The sequence below is a fragment of the Molothrus aeneus genome, chromosome 2, assembly GCF_037042795.1.
Source record: "Molothrus aeneus isolate 106 chromosome 2, BPBGC_Maene_1.0, whole genome shotgun sequence".
NCBI classification, from domain to species: domain Eukaryota; kingdom Metazoa; phylum Chordata; class Aves; order Passeriformes; family Icteridae; genus Molothrus; species Molothrus aeneus.
Window position 1 is genome coordinate 97637561 of NC_089647.1, and position 15225 is coordinate 97652785.

The window sequence follows — 15225 nt, forward strand, 5'->3', positions numbered from 1 at the left end:
TGAACCACTTCCTTGATTTCTCAGTGTCTGGCAGAGATGTGGAACTGGATGAAAACCAACTGGCTGAATTTCAGACTAAATACAGATGGCAGTGGTGCTGGCTGGCAGTGGTAATTACATTAAAGAGTTGGCAAACCCAGTAAAGTTTTGCTCATTTGTTGAAATTAAGAGAATCGGTTCCCCCCTCTGCAGACTGCCTGCAGCCTCAAGTTCCCAGCAAAATGTGTGTGTGCTTGCACCATGGGCTGTGGTGGCAGGGAGCATGTTCCACACACCACTCTTCAGAAGCATTCAATCCCAACAGCTTCCTGGTTGGACAGGTAATTAGAGTGAATGTTAGCCCCTCTGACATTTCAGATTCATTACAAAAGAAAAGCTATTTATGTGAAGTAATTAGCAACCCTTGGATGGGAGAGAAAGGGCACTAACTCAAATCACAAGATGTGTGGGTTTGAGGCTCTAGTGTCACAAGAAAGGTAAAAGGACCAACTGCCTTTTTACAGATGTGTGCTGGGGATCCCCTTTGTCAGAGAGGTTTCATTTGCATGAAGAAATGTACCTTAAAGCACTGGCTCAAACCTTGGTCTGTTGTATACATACTGAGTGCCAAAGCTACAAAGGTAGTTATTCTCTGTAAACTCAACAAAAAATTGATCACTTATTCAGTGAGGAGACTGGGCAGCTTAAAAAGACATTTTGCAAAAAGCATCATGTAAAAATGTGAAACAACCAGGCAGATTGGGCAATCAGCTTGGAAACAGACTTTATCCTTAGCCAGCACCACTTTTAATACACTCCAGTTTTCAGTGTTTACTGGCAAAGGAGGAAATTTACTATTTTGGAGAAGTGCATAATTTCTCTTACCAGAAAGTCAGTCTTGCAGCTGAGGCAAGATTCTTAACAAAATTTTGATTGAAACTGATATGTTCCTAAGAAATCTTTCTTTGGCGGTATATCATCATTTTCTAATAAAAAGCAGCATATCACAGAAAAATTCCTAGCCAGATCAAATAAGAGTTTCAGTGATCCCAAATCCTCCTTTTTGTTAATCAAATGATAATATTCAGGATGTTGACCCACATGGTTATAGCTTACCTGACCTCATGTCACCCTGTCCAAACATAGTTTAAAAGATTTCTCTGAAGATTCAGCAGGTGAAAACTGCTTTCCATCCCAGAGAACCTAACAGTCTATTAGGAGCCAGTGAGATCTATATTCTAGATTCTAATGAGTCTTTCAATACTAATAAAGTGAAAAGTAACTATGGTTAGGGTCCTTAGCATTTGGAGTTATTTCTTAAGTACATCATAAATGCTGGTTTTGGGTTGCTAAAATCTGTGACCAAGATTTACTAAGGTGCTTGTACCATATCTATTTAAATAACAGGAATAGAGATCAGAGAATAACAAGCTTTTAAAGGGATATTTAAATGGGGTCTTTAAGTCAATCTCCCCAGCTAGCAGACAGGGTAACTCTGTTTTGCTAACTGAAATCAATTATTTCAGATCAGTAGAGACAGTGATTGAAGCAGAAAACAAGGAAAACAGAAACCTCAGTCCATAATGGGAACTGTAAAACTCCTTCCATCTGAAGGTTCTTCAAAACCTGCACTGACTCCAGGAGATTTGACGTAAGACAATGTTTCCAGCATCAGTTCTGTGGCTGAAAATCTCTTCTTCAGCTACTCACAGCTCACTGATCTTCAAGGAGTAATACAAGGCCCTCCCAATTACATATGCTTTTTTCTGGGAGTAGGTCTGGGATGTTTTTACAAAAAATTAAAGACATTATTTGGTACTTTACTTGACTTCAGTACAAAATATGACACAATGTCGATTAAACCCCCTCTTTTTTATGCTCAGAGAGCATGAGAATCATATTCAAAGTGTTTTTATAGAGGCATGGTTTTATAGAGGTTAGTGGAAAGGCTTTTAAAAAAACCAATTTCTGATAAACTACAATAAAAAACAAACTTCATTTATTCAGCTCCCTCCTTAGGCTGTGCCCAGGCACATAGACACCACAATAGGCTGAATTACTGAGAACAAATGCAAACATTAATTAATATCTTAATTTACTGAGCATGAATAGGAAGTAAACACAAAAGACATTTTCAAGAATTTTGAACTAAAGAAAAACTGGACATCTGCTGGATCTGCATATGCCACAGATTTACCAGGAAGGCCTTTTCTCATGAAGTCCTGCATACACAGCAGCTGTGCTAAGGCCCCAGAGATGAACCTGTCAAGTATTTATATCCCATGCAGAAGCATCAGCAAAAGGGATGATTCTCAGTTACTCAAGCAATCACATAACAAGTGATTATACATTCTGAGCAGGTCTCTTTGTTAACCTGTAGGGTTTTCTGGAACCAAGGCAAAACAAACTTGGTTTACTGATAAAATCTTCTAGAGCAAGTAATTTCTGGGAGGCATCCCTCTCAGGAATGCCTGTGTGTACTCTAAAAGGAGACCTGCTTACACTGACACCCACATCACTGGAAAGGGATGGCAAAAGACTCTGCTTCTGCTGCCTTAAAAATTAGCACTGAATTCATAAGGGAACAATATCCAGCTGCCAGCAGACAGCATCCTGAGAGTGTCTTATTTCCAAGCAGCACAGACATGTTACTGCTCCTTCAGCCTGAGTAGTGTTTGTCAGCAGCCAAAGGCAAGGTTTGGAGACATCTGTAGACAGTAGGATTGAGGGTCATGATGGCCATTAATAACAAGGAGGCCAGGTAAAGCAAAAACACTTGAAGGATGGAAGCTGAAAATATTGTTTAAGTGTCTGGGTGGAGTGCTGCTCTCCTGTTTAGTCTGTTTACATCCAGTAAGTTTGCTATATCCTGCTTTGGTGAATTACTCAGAGATGTAATAACAATTGAAAAAACATTTCTTTTACAATTTCTCCACTTTTAACGAGATGTTGACAGATATAAAAAAGGACAAAGATATATGAAACTCATTTAATATGCATTAAATTCCACTGTGGTGTCTTTATTGGCCTTCAGAAGCTTGACAAGTTGCTGAAACTCTCACTTAACAGACAGGTTGACTGATCCATCTGAATAAAATGTGAAGCTTAGACAGTAAAAATTCCATAGATTGGACTGAGTCCTAAAATACAAGTTATTAAATCTCCAAACAGTCCTAGAAAAAATGAGCACCATTCCTATTCCTTTTGGTTATGCTTTTAAAGCATAGATGCCTGGTGGAGCAGGTGGCGAAGAACAGTCTTGGGCACAAATTGGAGAGATGTGGCACATCTCCAGAGAGAGCAACCCCAGAAACCTACACCATGGAGCAGTTCAGTGCATGTCAGTGCTAAAGGAGAGGCTTTGCCAGGCAAGAGCTGCAGCGAGGCCTCCATCGTGCATCCCTGGAGAGCAGCATGGTGGCCCTTCCTTTCCACCTCTGTGGCCTCCTGTGCCAGGCACATCCCTGCTATCTTTGATTGCAACCCACACACACAATCACATGGTGCTGCATGACTGTCAGGATTAACCTTCAGGAGTCTGTCTTTACAAAAGGAGATTTTCATGTGGCCCACACTCTGGGCAGGACCAACAACATGGTCCCCTGAGCCACTTGTCCGGGTGTGTGGGGGCTTCCAGGCTGAGATAGAAAAAACACAAAATGTTTGGGATTATTTACTCCCCCAATTGCAACTGTGTTTACAAAGGTGATGCTGAAGGGATGGAAATGAAGTCTGCACTAAGGCAGCTGCATCACCTCTGTATGAAGTGTCTGGTGATCAGCTTCCCTGCTCCCCCTCCGATATCCTGCGGCCTGCTCTTGTTTTCTTCTCACAACGGTGCAGCTTGACTAGTTACTAAAAAAACCCACCACAAACCCCCCAAAATAAACAGAAGGAAGGCTTTCCATTCAGGTATGAGCACTAGAGACCTGCCTGGGTGGGTGCGTGCTCCCAGCCTTTTGTGTAGCACACCCATGCTCACAGTGAGGAGTGTTTGTCTTGGAGCAGCTGCCCAGAAATGGAAGATAGCCTCTCTACAGAACAAGCCTGCTGTGAAAGGCATGTCAAGGGAGGTTAACTCTGACTCCAGGTGACATGGAGGCTACTACTCAGGGAAGGTGGAGGGGCTCAATTCTGGTGTGAGCATAGCAGGCTCATCCTCATGGAGACCAGCAGCACAAGGCCGTAGATTTTTCTTTCCTGAGCTAACTCATCAGCTGAAAGCTGGGCAACACTGTCCCCCCTGACTCCTGAGGCTGGAGGAGATACTGGTGCTGCTGCTTCCCACAGAAAACAGCCACCCTTCAGGCACTGTGCCAGGCTGATGGCCCCCCTGGCACAAACCAGCACTCCTGGTTGTTCATTCCCTCTCCTGTCATGCATTAAAACTCTGCTCAGCAAGCACCTGAATGGCAGATGATCTTTAATAACTCAGAAGGACAGAGAAAAGTACACCAGGACCAAGCATGGTCAGAAAACCTGACAAGTAAGATACCATATGCTGCTATTTGGGCTATTTTTGCCTAACATTTGCTGTTGGCAATTAGTAAGAGTAGATATGCCTTTCTTTTCACTCTGCTAACACAACCTGTTCAGAATGTGACTCTTTCCAATTTCCTGGACTTTTATTCACCAACCCACGTTTTTCCTAAAGGAGAGAAATACAGATTCTCCTGTTTGAAAAGTGCTGGGATATTTTCCTCTCAGAGGGTCCTATAATATTTTATATTATTTTATAGAAGCTCCTATAATACTTTATAAGTGGAGAGTGCATGTAAAGCTTCTATAACTCAGAATAAGACAGTAAGAGATGGAAGAAAAATTATAAAAGCAGATGGGACAGAAAAAGGATAAAAGCAGTATGTTTGAAACATCTGAATTTCAAATAATAATAAGAAAAAAGGAATTAAAATTAGGAGAATCAGCATAGTGATTTCTAAAAATGCTTGGTATAAGTAAACAGATAGTATGAGCAAGGCTGAAAACCAGGAAGTAGATAAATTTAAACAATGATGAATAAGTACAAAGTGCTGATCTTTAGTGGCAACTAGTGAACCCTAAAAGGCAAAGTGCACTCAGAAAACTCTTCAGAATAAAAATCAAGTATATCCCCAAACCTACTAAGGTTTGAGGAGTATATGAATGGAGTATAAATGTTACCATGCAAGGTAGAGACAAAAGAAAATCCCTAAGCAGAAGTGTAATAGCAGAAAATAATATTATCTTGAAGTGCTCAACTGGTGCAGCTGTGTAATTATTAGAAACAAAGGTCAGCTGAAATAAACCATGGTTAGCTGAAATAAACCATAGCTTCCATGGCTAAGGAAATAAAATAGAATGCAAGGCAATATAAGAAAAAAATATTGTTTGAAAGATCTTTGGCAACAGAGAAGTTGGAATAAAGACCAACTCTGGGTTAAGGATTTGTATCCATCACCAAAAGGACACTCTCACTTCTCAAGGCACCAAAGAGCATTGGTGGAGCTCTGAAAGTGCAACTGCAAGGATCTACCAAGTTTGGGTGACACAGCAAAATTCTGGCTTTGTTGAATTATCAAAGCACTTTATCATTTTTAAAATCTGCTATGGTAATGAAAAAAATGTGAGGAAAAAAGCCAGAATGTATTTTAACTCTCAAATTTCTAAAAATAAACTTTCAACAGAGACTACCGAAGTCATGGTACCCCTAAGGAAGGAAAGATGAAAGCTCTCAGTACACCAAAAATTTGTGAGAGACAAAACATTTTAAAACGCAGGATGTGGTTAGCCTTTTCTGATGCAGAGGAGCCCCTCACAGGCCCTGTGAAGATCAATATCTGGCAAGCACACTGAAGAGCAGAGCAGGTTTTGCACAGAATTATGTTGCTTTACACTCTTATCTGTATCAACAACTACAGAAAAAAACCATAGCAATGACTAATTACCATGTAACCAAATGTAATGAATTAATAGGACAATGCAAAAAAGATTTTCCCCCAAAGGTGGCTACAAAATCATTAAATCCCTTCCTTAATGACTCCTCCGGCATGTGGCTTCAGTCACCTATCAAGTAATTCTTGTAAAAAATTAAAAGTTTGGTACTGGCAATGTAATAATACAAGAAGCCACTGGATGTACCAAACCAATGTGTCAGGGCACATTCCATTTTAGAAAGATTAATACAAATATTTTCCATAACCAATTTTAAATCAAGAAAATAATAATCATGCATTTTTAACTCATTAAACATATTAAAATGAAAATAATAACTTCTTGACAACTCTGTAAACTAATTGCAAAATGGGGATGTTAATTTTTACAGTAGAATTTCAAAGTTCCATTCTTCTGCTAAACTAGACTTAAAGTGAGGACCTGAGAGTAACCAGGTCACTTCTTCTGTCACAAATTCCTGGATTTGAGTGCATGTTTGTGAAACTGGGATATCAATACTGAGTTTTATAACCATTTTTCCAAAAATGAACACAAAATTCGATGCACAATTTCCTACATGCGATTTCACAGGCACTTCCCAGCATCTCAGTATTCAGACTTGGTTCAAATGGCTCTGAATTACAGGTCAACTTCAGGCCCTGGATTATGGCCCAGCCCATAAAGCTGATTAGTGTCCAAACAAAAGAGTGCAACCATATCCGTAAATCCGTGTCACGTGGAGCTTATTAAAATCCAACTGATCTGTAGCACTGAAGCATTTATATATTTTAAACAATGGTTATTTTCCTAAGGTTAAAGAAAGAAAAGCATACCAACAGACTTGCTTGGGCAGTACTGGGTTTACGTGCTTTGTAAATTGAGAGTGCAAATGCAGGTAAAGAATTGGATCTTGTTATACAGACCACATTCTGCACTGGATGGTGAAAGTGGGTAGAAAGAAAATTGGAGAAAAGACACAGTCCTTTAAGCCTTCCTTTTTTCCTCGGGAAAAAAAAAAAAAAACAAACAAAACCAACAAAACCATATCAAAACCAAAACCTTTCAGTTGAAGAGATCTGACTTACACTAAAGTCAAACAGAAAAGATAAAACATATTTTTTAGGCTGAAAATAAATACCTAGACAGCATATCAGCTCAACAACATTCTACTTCAAGAAGTATTTATCAGACTAAAGAAATCTCATATGCAAAACTAAGACCTGATCACCAACTATGTACTCATTTTTACCTTTGTCTCTGTTCTTCTCCTTTCCTAAAGAGTCCAGTTTCTTTCTTAATGACTTCTTCCTCTTTTGTCCATCTGTAAGAGGCAAAAAAAAAAAAAAAAGAAAGAAAACAAAAAAAGGAAGTAAGTGAAGAGAAGTAACCCTGAGGAAACTGCTGCACAAGCTGTAGGAACATGGAGTGAGATGGTCACAGCACTGGGGATCAGGAAGGGTGTGAGGCACATTTCACAAAAGCTGGGGACTGTCACAGTCCTCTGGCTCAAAGGAGTGTGGCTTTGCTCACCCAAACACTGAGGGTGTAGTGGGGAACACAAATGTACCCCCAGCATGCTGCTGGGCACATTTACACACGCGTGCGTGGTCACTGAAGAGTTAACAATGGAGGTGTTTTGCTGGATGCTCTTCATAGCAAAGCACCATAAACCTAAAAGCTTTATGGTTTATCCTAAAGAATAGCCTTCATCTATGGTCACAAGGCTGTGATTCAGATGTGGAACTAAAGGTAGTATTTGGAAAGGGAGGATTGCTAACCTCCAGGATAAACTCTGCATACCAGCCATACCAGTTGGGTGATAGCTGACCACCTTCACATGACCCATCTGAGCTGAACTCATGTTGGGAGCTGGCACTTGACTACAGCATGTCCAGATTGGTTCAGGTGGATTAGAGCCTCAGAAAAGTTTTTGTTCTGACAGTCGACATATTGTCCAAGTTTTCACCTAGGTATTAAGGACCAGTGGTTTTAAGCAATATCAGAGGCAGGTTGGTTCTTGAAACAATTATATCAAAAGGTTGACTATCATTATTTCCTTCAGCAGCATCTTTTGTAATGAAAAGTCAACAAAACAGAATTTTATTTATTAGGTCTCAACAAATACCAGGGATTAAGTCAGGGGCCTGCTTTAACTTGTACCTTTGGAATTTTTTAAGTTCTAAAGTAATATAAAGAGTCTACCATAGACACTGCTCTAGATAAACTTTAATGAACAAGTACCTTTTCCCTTACTGGTTTTGTATTATGGTAAAAACTCAAAAATAAGCACACCATATCCATTTCACTTTTAGGGCAAGAGAATCACCAAGTAATGTGTCTCAACACATTTTCCTAGTTGTGTAAGCCAGTGTCTTAAGTCTTAAGTCTTTTATAGCAAGGAACATACCACAAAGGAGTGAAGTGGATCTCTGTAATGAGCTCTCATCTTTGCAGTTTGAGGTAATGAGAGAACACAAGCTATTTCTCCATACTTGTCCCTCAAATCCTTCTGAAAACCAAGTCCAGATCATTACCCGATAGACTGCTCAACAAATTCTGACTTTTTTATAGCCAATTAATATCCTTTTATTTTAAAAGTAACATTTCTTTTTTTCTTTTTGTAATGGTGGTTGAACTGACTCCACTTGCACTCTGCAGTTATTTCCAGGATCTCACAGAATCACAGAATGGTTAGGGTTGGAAGGCACTCTAGCCCCTTCCTAGGAGATCATCCAGTCCAACCATCCCCCCACAGAGCAGGATCACCTGGAGCAGGTGACACAGGAATTTGTCCAGGTGGGGTTGGAATGTCACCAGAGAAGGAGAATCGACAACCTCCCTGGGCAACCTATTCCAGTGCTCTGACCTCCTCAGCGTTAAGTTCTTGTGAAAATTCTTGTGTTTTAGTTTGTGGCCATTGCTCTTTGTCCTGTTGCTGGGCACCACTGCAAAAAGTCTGGCACCATCCTCTTGGCACCCATCTTTGAGATATTTATATGGACTGATGACATCTCCTCTCAGTCTTCTCAAGCCTGAACAGGCCCAGGTCCCTCAGTGTCTCCTCACAAGAGAGATGCTCCAGACCCCTCATCATCTTTGTAGGCATTTGCTGGAACCCTTGCCAGTAGCAGATTGTTTCTCTTGTGCTGAGGAGCCCACAAGTGGACACGGCACTCTGGATGTGGCCTCACTGAGGGTGAGAAGATGGGCAGGATCACCTCCCTTGATCTGCTGGCAAAGCTCTTCCTGATGCACCTCAGGATACCATCAGCCCTCCTGGATGGAAGGGCTCCCAGCACCCACAACTCGGATATTTGGTTCCTGTCTTGAGGTACAATTGCCAAGTGTTGGTTATGGGTTATATTTACTCCCCTTTCCCACACCTGCTGTGGTGAGAATTCATCTCTCTGAAATAAGGCTGACTAGATGGATAAGGTACCCTGATACTGTGAGAGTTCAGCAGTATAATGGCAGTAATTCATTGCCTGAAGCAGTCTATGATTAGATTTTCCCCTTTTTTCGTAGCCACATGACAAGGCTATAATTCAAAGTCATACTCTGATTGATGAAAAGCCCAGACTTTTCACACCCTCTGACATTTCCTGTTGTTAAGATTGCGTTTTTAAGAGAAATTCTTTCACCTCTTGGCAAAGTGAATAGTTGGTAGCCTGCTTACAATACACCTGACAGTACAGCTTGTTTTTATAAGGTTCCCTGCTACCCATTGTGGTCTGGCTTTATACCTATAAAACGATTTTCAAATTCTTTTCCATGTTCTAAATTCAAATTACTGCTTCACAGACTCTTTTTGATAGATTATTTATATTTATTTGGAGTCATATTCTCCAAAAACCCATTTATTGATATACTGAGACATAAAAAAAATGAGAGAAGGAATCAAAATTTGCAGTGTTTTGCTATGCTCATTTAAATTTACAGTTCAGCCCACAGCAAGAGAAAAAGAGTTGCATATAAAAATAAGGGTGAGAAAATCTCAGTAAAAGCTAAAGCTCAGATCTGCCAAGAGGTCTGAGGTCAGTTCAAGTTTTCATCCTCCCCAGCAAAAGACATGATAAATTACAGTCCATATGCTGTACATATAAATGTTTTCAAATTATGTTAATACAGGGCACATCAGGCAGGAACATTGCTGAAATATTCATAATGTGTTTAAAGACTTATGAAACGCCAGCAGTTTTACATATTAAATTAATCCCATTCACAATAATAATGCTTAGTATTTATTAGCTGCAGTGTGGTTTTGAAAATATAATTAATATCCAAAACATTACTGAGAAACAGGCAAAGCATCATTACCCACTCTTAGTACCTACTGCATGGTTTTTAATTAATTAGCAATACTTCTGCAAAATAGCATTGTATCAGTCTGAAGTGCTATTAGGTATGGATGGATTGCTACTTTTAATTTCCACTTTGGAAAAGTCTAAACCACATAAAGTGGTAAAAGCTGTTGGGCTGTTATCCAGCCTTTTGTGTCAATAAATTCTCAATTTATGTCTTCTTTCTGTAGATCAACAATACACTGCTCCTTCAACAGGTTCCACTCAAGAACAGCAGCAGGACTAGAGAAGCACTCAAATGACAACTGTCACAGTGAAGGAGGCTGAGGTTTTTTAACTTTGCTAACCCATTCTGTTTTCCTGAAGGACACCTGTGCAGACAGCTGTGCAGATCAGCTTGTTTGTCAGAAATGGACTTGATCTGTACAGTACTTACTAATTTATATGTTTGCTGCATTTTTCACTGTAATGCATACATCACTCCCTAGGCATTTATTTATTAAGACTAGCACAATGAATATTTAAAGATCAAGAGTCTAGAATCAAACTCCTGAGTGCACATTAAATTGCTACGTGACCTGTTTTTCCAAAGTGGTGAGCACTTCCAGGTTCAGTTAGTGCCAAAAAGACTTTTCTATTTGAAAAATTAGGTCATCTCTTTAGGACTCTGCCAGTGAACCACACAGCCTACAGAATACAAGATTATTTATACTGATCTACAGACCTTTTACAAGAATTGAACAGTCTGACTTCTGAGGTTATCAAAACTTAAATATTTTGGGTTAAAGTTGAAATTCACCTGCAGTGTCATCACTAGCACAATTTTTTTAGTATTTATACTATCAAATCCCAGATTTTCTACAGACCATTTGAGGGCTTAGATTTCTCTCTAAGTGAGACCATGGTTCTACAAGCTAGGTAATAAGAAGTCATTTTCACACTGAGGATATATAAACTTCAGCTATGACAGTCAAAACATGAAAAGAAAGAAAGAGAACTTTGTACATTTTTAAAATTATTGTTCTGTTGCTTTGCACAAGACCACCTACTGGCCACCTACCTTCTAGGACTGCAAGAGAGAGAATAGTGCAGGTTGAATCCTGTTACTATTTACTTCAAGTACTTTTTTTTTTCAACTTATGTTTCTGGAAATGAACAAGTCTATTTGGTAGGTAGAAGTGTTGCTCAGCATAAGCTAAAGAATCACAAATTAGGTATAGGGCTTTAGCTCAGAATTATACAGTTAGTGGTACACAAAGTTAATACCCAGAAAGTCTTGGCCTAACAGTTTCACATTATGTCACTTAATATCTTGTGAAGCCCTAATCCAAAGTGCTTTTACTAATTAGTAAATTATGCAGTAAAATAGTACAACAGCATCCAAGCTTTGTACATAGTTTCTGGGACAATATTACAGTATTAGGCTTCAGATAATGAAAAAAAATACCCTCTCAAATATGCTTGAAGTGAACCTGTAACAAAAATAGGATTTTTCAGCACTTTCCTTATACATGGACTGGTGGATTATCTGTAAGAATGATATTCCTTTTATGTTACTTACATGCAAGTAACTTTCTATTACTCAAACACTTAATGCAACACTTTCTATTACTCAAAAACTTAATTCATAAATTCATACAAATCCTTTAAACTAATTTAACTCGGTGGGCTTTTGACATAAGAGATATGCTGCTGACAGGGTTGGAGAACAAAGAGAACTTCCCATTTACTGGCAAGTTCCTTTGCTTAAGAGAAATGAGTTTCTTGTCCATTTAGTGAAGAATGTTTGTCAAGTTCCACAATTAAGTGCTATTTTAACACAGTGTAAAAAGAGGACCTATCTCAGTGATTATCAGACCCATAGCTCAATTATCAAAACAGAAATGGATAAAAAGGTTGATATTGTGAGAATTCTAAACTACTTCTTCATAGTAATTCTAATTCTATTCATGGCCATTTTTCTTAATACCCACTAGTAAATGGATCTAACAGCACTTAAAGAAAAAAAAATTAGAATATATCTTCTAAGATTGTAATAAATTCTTTCTTGAAAATTACTGCCAATGGCACCACAAAGCACAAAGTCAGACCTCTCTTGAGCACTTGGTGGTTCACTTCACTCACCCAGAGCAACTCATTTCCCAAGTGCCAGCCTCCCACAGCCAGCCTGTGTGCCAAATGTCAAGCTGCAGTCTTTGTGGCCTGTGCAATACTGCAAGTAATTGAGACTGTCAATCAGAAAACACTGCTAAATTCTGTTGACAGAGCACAATAAAGGCAAGACTGCACTTCATTCACTGACAGTTGCACAGTGTTTGTGGTTGTAGCTGCTTCTTTGGGTCACTATACAAAGCAAATTTACTTCTGAATATGCACTTGGGGCTGCTCTGTTGAAGAAGAGGGTGCTGGTTTTACTTAGCCATTTCTGTGACTAAAAATGTTCATCTTGAAATATTTATTTTTAAAAACTTGTTGAAATGCCCTGTTCCCATGCAGTAATTTCCAAAGCACTGCCAGCTGCAACACAAATGGAAGATAAAATTCAACCAGAGAAACAGGATTCTGGCACATAAAGCAATACAAAAAGGGGAAGGCTGAGCCTTCAGATATTTCTTTTCACACTCACCCTTTGCCTCAGCCATACACACACAAGACCTCCATCAGTGATGCAGTTTACTGTGTGTATTCAGAAGCCTTGGACTATTGTCCCATTTGTCCTTACAGTCTATGTTCCATGCTTTACTTCATTTTGACTTAAATCAGCATTTCTTTGTGCTTGTCAGCCAGCAGCTGATGGAAGAAAAGCCATAATCATTCAAGAATATCCCACAGCTGCAGTTGTGGCCTTCCAGGTGCCATCTGGCTCATAGATGCTCAGACCTCAGCCCACAGCAGCAGGCAGAGGCTGCTCACCAAAGGCACCACACACACAACAGAGGCAGCTTTCCTCTGATGCAGCAAACAAGCTTCAGCATTCCCCTCTCTGAGAGGTTCCTGAGGACTGTGCTCATGGCAGAAGAACCAGCATGAAAAGGACAGAGCTGCAGTCAAAGCCAGTTTTTCAGGAGAAGGGAGGTCCCTCCTGTTGGGCTGTGCACAGGGGACAGGGCTGGGCAGGGGCAGCACCTGAGCCCAACCCTTCTCAGGGCAACTGTGAGAAACCAGGAGAGCTGTGGGGAAAGTCAACTGTGCAGGAAACAAAGCTCTCAGCAACACACACTGCACACAGTGCAACCACCTGAGAAAATCCACAACCAGCAGACAAAAGTGTGCTTTTAATTCACCTCTTCCACATCCCAGCAGACTCTCTGGTAACCTGTGGTTAGTGAATCTTATCAGACCTAGCCTTCAGTGCCTCTGGGCTAAGGCACTACTAATTGTTAAAATGAAACACAGACAAATTACGAAGTCCAGCTGTGCAGGTTTTAAGAGATTCAGCTGCTGAAAGTTTAAAAGCTGCACTATACATGATTTCTTTACTGTTGAACAGTAAGAACTTGGTGATAGTGGTAGACAACTTAATTATTTATCTAGAACGTATTCATAAGTTTCCATGGAACTCATCTAGAAGGCAAAACTGATGGAAATCTCACCTACTTCAAAAGAAAGCTGCATCCCTATAGGAACTACAGTTTTATTTATCAAGTAACAGTTCACAATAACCTCCTGTGGTTCTGATACAAATTTTAAAAAAACCCCAAACAACCAACCCTACATTTGCTTGCCAGGTACTAATAGATTTTTTTTATACACATCAGTTGATACTGAACAGATATTCTGAAGGCAAAGGTGATATATCAATTTATACTTGCTGAACATATTACCAGTAGACTGCCCTGTCTTTTAGGAAAACAAATCTGATAAGTGTAGTTCCAAACTAGACTCAAATCTAGAAAAATGCACTATTTCTGTTGAAAACTATTTGCAAGGCCTATTTCTATCAAAAATATAGACTATAACTGCAGTGAGATAGGTATTAACTCTCCTTCACATAAAAACCCACAAACAAACAAACAAAACAAAAAACAAATAAACAAAAAAAACCCAGACCACCACCACCAATAAAACAACAACTTACTTTGGTCACTGCTCTAATTCAGATAGCAAATACTACCCAACTCCTGTGGCTAGAGGAATCATAAGAAAACATGACATTCCCACTGCATTTGCCTACATGTTCCCTGGTGCATTTAAGGACTTAATTAGTCTCCAAGTATATATGTTGTAAAGAAATAACTACTTTTGTATTTTCAAATATGTTCTTCCATGACTCTCTGTCATGAAGAGACTTGCATTAACTGGTGGGCAAATGCAGGTGCAACGTATTCTAAGGGTGAGAACCAAACCTAAGTTGATAGGGAATATGGGATTCCAGCCCTGGAGCAAGGTCAGGGCTCCTGAAGCCACAGCCAGAGGGAGGGGGATGTCAGAGCCCACCCATGCAAGGAGAAGAGCTGGGAAGGAGCAGCTTCCCAGGCCTGCCCAGGCCACTGCACTCCTGCTGTGCAGGAAGCCACAGGTCTTACAGATGAACACAGCACAGCTGCACTAAAAGAAACACTTCAACAAGTACAAAGTGGATGCCTGCCTTGTTTGTGCAAGCTGTGTATAAATATCCTTAAAATAACAGCATTTTTAATAGTTGCAGAATTTTTTCAAACCACCACAACAAAACCAAGAATAAAGTTTCCTATCTTTCCTTTTAATTTGATTTTTGGGGGTTTTTTTTGTTGAAGGTATTCTTCAATCTTCTTGCATTTGGACTATTGACTGGAAGTAACTGCGTTGGAGAAGTCAGGGAGAAAAACCCTGTTCAGTTATTTTGCCATTCCTGTAATGAAAACATATATAGTTTTTTTGCCATTTAAATACTTTTAAACTAAAAATACATTTAAGATGGCTGCATTACACAAGCTCTGAGGAACAAGATATTCAGTGAGTTTTAGTATCCAAACACTAAATTATAATTGTCTGGGAGCTGATTTGTTAAATCTTTAGCTAGACCCCTGGAAAAAACTCATTTTGACCTAAAAAT

General features: G+C 39.5%; 1 protein-coding gene across 4 annotated transcripts in view; it reads right to left on the reverse strand.

Moving 5' to 3' along the window:
• Positions 1-15225, reverse strand: part of ARHGAP6 (Rho GTPase activating protein 6) — a 319166-nt gene that overhangs the window by 34615 nt on the left and 269326 nt on the right. For all 4 annotated transcript variants that reach the window (XM_066545353.1, XM_066545354.1, XM_066545356.1 and 1 more), the window contains exon 3: positions 7139-7210. In XM_066545353.1, coding sequence (XP_066401450.1) covers positions 7139-7210 — 72 coding nt within the window. The remainder of the gene's footprint in view (positions 1-7138; positions 7211-15225) is intronic.